Here is a 6,729-nt window from a genome sequence, read left to right as displayed (position 1 = left end):
CAAATAGGTTTGTCCAGGAAGGAATCAATACTTAAAACACAAAATAAAACAACCAAAGACTCATAACATACAAGAGGCTCCAAGCAAAACACATAGTATGTGACGAATAAAAATATAGCTTCAAGTAAAATACTGATGGTCGTTAGAAGAAAGAGGGGATGCCACTCGGGGGCATCCCCAAGCTTAGTTGCTTGCTCATTTTTTGATAATAGCGGGGGATGCTGGGGCATCCCCAAGCTTAGGCTCTTCTTACTCCTTATTCCTTCATCCATCCTAAGATAACCCAAAACTTGAAAACTTCAATCACACAAAACTCAACAAAACCTTCGTGAGATCCGTTAGTATAAGAAAACAAATCACTACTATAAGTACTATAGTAAACCTGTTGGGAATGCAGTATTTCAAAAAATTTACCTACGATCACACAAGATCTATCTAGGAGATGCATAGCAACGAGCGGGGAGAGTGTGTCCACGTACCCTCGTAGACCGAAAGCAGAAGCATTTACTAACGCAGTTGATGTAGTCGAACGTCTTCGCGATCACGTACGACACCTCCGTGATCAGCACACGCTCAACTCGATGACGTCCCTCAAACTCTTGATCCAGTTGAGGCCGAGGGAGAGTTCCGTCAGCATGACAGCATGGTGACGGTGATGATGAAGTTACTAGCGCAGGGCTTCGCCTAAGCACTACGATGACATGACTGAGGTGTGTAATTGTGGAGGGGGGAACCGCACATGGCTAAGAGAAGACTTGGTCTGTCTTTGGGGTGCCCCCCTCCCACATATATAAAGGGGGAGGAGAGGTGGCCAGCCCAAGGGGGCGCGCCAGGTGTGGGGAGTCCTACTAGGACTCCCTAGTCCAAGTAGGATTCCCCTCTCCTTTTTCCTTTTTCGGAATAGCAAAGAGGGAAAGAAAGGAGAAGTAGGAGAGGGAAAGGGGGGCGCCGCCACCACCCCTTTTCCAATTCGGACTGGGCAAGGGGGACGCACGCCACCTCCCTGGCCGGCCCTCTCTCCTCCACTAAGGCCCATGTATGGCCCATTAACTTCCCTGGGGGGTTTCGGTAACCCCCGGTACTCCGAAACTCATCCGATACGACCCGAACCATTCCGGTTTCCGAATGTGACCTTCCAATATATGAATCTTTACCTCTCGACCATTTTGAGAATCCTCGTCATGTTTGTGGTCTCATCTGGGACTCCAAAAAAACTTCGGTTCATCAAATCACATAACTCATAATACAAATCGTCATCGAACGTTAAGCGTGAGGACCCTACGGGTTCAAGAACTATATAGACCTGACCGAGACACATCTTCGTTCAATAACCAATAGCGGAACCTGGATGCTCATATTGGTTCCTACATATTCTATTAAGATCTTTATGGGTCAAACCGCATGACAACATATGTTGTTCCCTTTGTCATCGGTATGTTACTTGCCCAAGATTCGATCGTCGGTATCATCATACCTAGTTCAATCTCGTCACCGGCAAGTCTCTTCACTCGTTCCATAATGCATCATCTCGTGACTAACTCATTAGTCACATTGCTTGCAAGGCTCATAGTGATGTGCATTACCGAGAGGGCCCAGAGATACCTCTCCGATACACAGAGTGACAAATCCTAATCTCAATCTATGCCAACTCAACAAACACCTTCGCAGACACCTGTAGAGCATATTTATAATCACCTAGTTACGTTGTGACGTTTGATAGCACACAAGTTGTTCCTCCGGTATTCGGGAGTTGCATAATCTCATAGTCTGAGGAACTTGTATAAGTCATGAAGAAAGCAATAGCAGAAAAAGTAAACGATCATTATGCTAAGCTAACGAATAGGTCTTGTCCATCACATCATTCTCTAATGATGTGATCTCGTTCATCAAATGACAACACATGTCTATGGCTAGGAAACTGAACCATCTTTGATTAACGAGCTAGTCAAGTAGAGGCATACTAGGGACACTCTGTTTTTCTATGTATCCACACATGTACTAAGTTTCCAGATAATTCTATTCTAGCATGAATAATAAACATTTATCATGATATAAGGAAATATAAATAACAAATTTATTATTGCCTCTAGGGCATATTTCCTTTAGGCTCCCACTTGCACTAGAGTCAATAATCTAGATTACATAGTAATGATTCTAACACCCATGGAGTCTTGGTGCTGATCATGTTTTGCCCGTGAGAGAGGCTTAGTCAACGGGTCTGCAACATTCAGATCTGTATGTATCTTGCAAATCTCTATGTCTCCCTCCTTGACTTGATCACGGATGGAATTGAAGTATCTCTTGATGTGCTTGATTCTCTTGCGAAATTTGGATCCTTTGCCAAGGCAATTGCACCAGTATTGTCACAAAAGATTTTCATTGGACCCGATGCACTAGGTATTACACCTAGATCAGATATGAACTCCTTCATCCAGACTCCTTCATTTGCTGCTTCCAAAGCAGCTATGTACTCCGCTTCACACATAGATCCCGCCACGACGCTTTGCTTAGAACTGCACCAACTGACAGCTCCACCATTCAATATAAATACGTATCCGGTTTGTGACTTAGAGTCATTCAGATCAGTGTCAAAGCTTGCGTCGATGTAACTATTTACGACGAGCTCTTTGTCACCTCCATAAACGAGAGACATATCGTTAGTCCTTTTCAGGTATTCCAGGATGTTCTTGACCACTGTCCAGTGATCCACTCCTAGATTACTTTGGTACCTCCCTACTAAACTAATAGCAAGGCACACATCAGGTCTGGTACACAGCATTGCATACATGATAGAACCTGTGGCTGAGGCATAGGGAATGACTTTCATTTCCTCTCTATCTTCTGCAATGGTCAGGCATTGAGTATGACTCAACTTCACACCTTGTAACACAGGCAAGAACCCTTTCTTTGACTGATCCATTTTGCAGAATCTGGGCTCATCATCGCTTCCTCATAGTTCGTGGTTCGTCATGGTCAAGTAACATGACCTCCAGAACATGATTACCGTACCACTCTGGGGCGGATCTTACTCTGGTTGACCTATTAGGTTCGGTAGTAACTTGATCAGAAGTTTCATGATCATCATCATTAGCTTCCTCACTAATTGGTGTAGGAATCACTGGAACTGATTTCTGTGATGAACTACTTTCCAATAAGGGGAAAGTACAATTACCTCATCCAGTTATACTTTCCTCCCACTCACTTCTTTCGAGAGAAACTCCTTCTCTAGAAAGGATCCATTCTTAGCAACGAATATCTTGCCTTCGGATCTGTGATAGAAGGTGTACCTAATAGTCTCCTTTGGGTATCCTATGAACACACATTTCTCCTATTTGGATTCGAGCTTATCAGGTTGAAGTTTTTTCACATAAGCATCGCAGCCCCAAACTTTAAGAAATGACAACTTGGGCGGTCAGATACCTGGCCTCTCTCAGCTTCTTGATGTCCTCCTCTATGGCATAGGAAGGCATCCACCGACCTTGGAGGTTGGATCCGGACATGGTTGAAGGTCCGAAGTGCTTGACCTGAGCCTTGGGTGTTGGAGCTCGACGCGGGGGAAGGATTCGATTGAGCGCGAGAGGGAAAAAAGGACAGGCCTTGGCCTCTTTATAGAGAGGGTGAATATCAAGCGTCCTCCTCGTGGCCGTTTGGTACTTGCCTAAAATCGAGGAGTCATACCAACAGGCACGATTGGGTTACCCACGCCCGTATTGATGAGAATCCCGTAATAAGGGGGACACGATCTCTGCTTTGACAAGACGTGTCAGGAAAACCGCCTCGTGATATGTGCAGTGCTGGTTGAGAAAAACGGTTCGAATAAAGACCGGGCCATGACATGATGTCATGCTGTCAAAACATGTCAGCAGATTAGATTTGTGAAAATATTATTCTCTCTACGGTGGTATGTGGAACTTGTTTTGCAGAGCCGGACACTATCCTTGTGTTCAAAATCTTCTATGGAGTATTCGGAGGAGGAACCCGCCTTGCAATGCCGAAGACAAATCTGCGCGCCGGACTCATTGTCATTGAAGCCTGGTTCAGGGGCTACTGAGGGAGTTCTGGATTAGGGGGTCTCCGGACAGCCGGACTATTGGATTATGAAGATACAAGATTGAAGACTTCGTCCCGTGTCCGGATGGGACTTTCCTTGGCGTGGAAGGCAAGCTTGGCAATACGGATACGTAGATCTTTTGCTGCTTATCATAAGGAAAACTTGGTTAAGCTTGCGCATCTTTATCCTTTGGATTTCACGGAGGAAGATCTGATGCATATTCCTTATCAACTTACACACTTCATTACTGATATGCGTAGAGATGAGAGGTTTAGAAAGGTCAAAAACATAGTCGACCTTTCTATTATGCTTGTCGAGACAAACAAGAGTGTCACTTATAACCTTGTTTACAAGCTTCTCAAATTGGTTCTAATCCTACCAGTAGCAACAGCTAGTGTTGAGAGAGTGTTCTCTTCAATGACTTATGTGAAAAACAAGCTACAGAATAAAATGGGGAATCAACTCTTGAATGATTGCTTGGTTACATTTATTGAGAGGGAATTCTTTTTTGAAGTGAAGGATGATGTTGTCATTTCTTGCTTTCAAGCCATGACAAAGCGTATGGTCGAGTTGTAATTTTCTTATCTATTTTGTAATTTCCTTAATCTGTATTGCTGTTGTTGTGAACGAATTGGCTCCTCTGTTAAGGCCGATCCAGAATTGACTCATCTGTTGTCTTTCAGTTGCTTGATTCTGCTTTTATTGATACAGATGTTGTTGCTACTGAACAATTTGTATTGCTGTGAACGAATTAGCTCCTCTGTTAGGGTGAATTTTTTTTGAACACCCAATTTTAAATTCCTGGATCCGCCACTGGCGTGCATGGATCTATAATCTTAAATGCAAAGATTTAGATTTGTCCTCCATCAATGCACGCATATTATCCCGAAAGCAGCGGTGGCGGACCTACATGTTGACTAGAGAGGATGCCAATCTTCTCGCTCACAACAAAAATGCCAAGTATAATCATAAAAAATGCTAATTTATCATTCGGTCATTATAATACACATAGTATTAGACTAAAAATACAAGATACTTGTTTGGCATTTTTGCAGGGGTATACGTACGTACGTTTCACACAAAGACCAAGTACGTTGACAAAGATTTATCCGTGGTAACAAACGCACCGCGTGTCCCTCACGAAGGGCCCAGATCGCGCCATCGCCGAACCCAACGACACCCCGACCGTCAGATCACCCATCCACACGATCATGGCTTGATCACCAAGTCAGACACAGGCGCATACGCACGGCCTCGCGGTCGCATACGTGCGCCCCGGCCCGCCGCCCCGCCATCGCGTAACCACTGGAGGAGAGCACAGTGCCACACCCCGCAGTCCGCAGCCGCACTACCCTCACTTCCCCATCGGCACTATATATGGCAGCCCCAACCCACGCCTCCCCTATCAATCGCCCCCGCACACCCACCACTCTCCTACTTGTCCACCTCCCCCTTGCTCCGGTCAACCCTGCGTCGGGGCCGATCTCCGCCAGCCATGTCGCCCGACGACGTGTCCCGGAAGTCGCCCGTGCCGCCGCCGTCCCCGCCGCCGATGGACTCGTGGGCTCGGGGAGGGCGTCGCTCCAGGCCCCGTGGCGGCGGCGGCAGCGGCAGCGCCAGCTCTGGCGGCGCCGCCGAGTCCGAGGAGGAGTACCTGGCGCTCTCCCTCCTCATGCTGTCGCGCGGCGTCCGCGGCGAGGTCGAGGACGGCGGCTTCGGCGGCGTCAAGGGCGTGGGAGCGGCGCCGACCAAGGCGCAGGGGTACGAGTGCTCCGTGTGCGGCAAGGTCTACGCGTCCTACCAAGCGCTGGGCGGCCACAAGACGAGCCACCGGAAGCCGCCCACGCCGCCAGCTGCGTCGGCGGGCGGCGACGAGGCGTCCGGCGGCGCCCCCGTGGAGGCCAAGGTGCACCAGTGCTCGCTCTGCCACCGCACGTTCCCGTCCGGGCAGGCGCTGGGAGGGCACAAGCGCCTGCACTACGAGGGCGGCGCCGCGGGCGCCGGGACCGGCAAGGACAAGGAGGCCGCCAAGGCGAAGGCGGCGGCGCTGCTGAGGGACTTCGACCTGAACCTGCCGGCGTCGGGGGTGGCCGGGGACGAGGCCGAGAGCCCGCCCCCGGAGGCCAAGAGGGCGAGGCTGATGCTACTAGCAATCTGATCGATCACTGATCAGTGGCGGCGGCGGCGCGGGATTTAGGTTTTTGATTGATGGTTTTAGGAGGAAATTCCTCTCTAGGTTTCGATTGTCATTTGGTTGGTTCAATTCGTTCTGGCCCCGGATTGGAATTGCGGCGTTGATATGGTAAGCGCTTAGCGCTCAGCGCTGGCGTGGCTAGCTGGTAATGGCATACCAAATTTGCTTACCTGTCCATGTTTTTTACTCCGGCCGTTGGATAAAGAATCCGGCGGCTGGCTGGGAATGGGATAGGACTTGCTTTGTAAGCCTGTGATCAAAACCATATAGAAACTTTTCTTCCTTCCTTTTTCAACTTCGTATCGAAATATCTTGGTGTGACAGTGAAACGCTTGAAAGAAAATTACTACTTACAGCTAGATCACGGAAAAAGAACTTATCTTTGCTGGCCGCTTTTCACTATTTCATCAGCGGCCGTGGGATGTCCTCACTAACACTGCAAGCAAGCAATTCAAACTAATCCAAAAGCTACACGCGGCTGGCT

At 48.1% G+C, this 6,729-nt stretch overlaps 1 protein-coding gene across 1 annotated transcript; it reads left to right on the top strand.

Moving 5' to 3' along the window:
• The first annotated feature begins 5,473 nt into the window (after positions 1 to 5,473).
• LOC119359212 (zinc finger protein AZF1-like) lies at positions 5,474 to 6,527 on the top strand. The gene has a single exon (XM_037625506.1). It carries the CDS (start codon positions 5,547 to 5,549, stop codon positions 6,207 to 6,209), a length of 663 nt encoding a protein of 220 aa, XP_037481403.1. The 5' UTR covers positions 5,474 to 5,546; the 3' UTR covers positions 6,210 to 6,527.
• Positions 6,528 to 6,729: the final 202 nt, after the last annotated feature.

The sequence above is a fragment of the Triticum dicoccoides genome, chromosome 2A (genome assembly GCF_002162155.2).
Source record: "Triticum dicoccoides isolate Atlit2015 ecotype Zavitan chromosome 2A, WEW_v2.0, whole genome shotgun sequence".
NCBI lineage: Eukaryota > Viridiplantae > Streptophyta > Magnoliopsida > Poales > Poaceae > Triticum > Triticum dicoccoides.
Note: the sequence above shows the minus strand (reverse complement) of the source record. Positions and strands in the feature narration are given on the sequence as shown.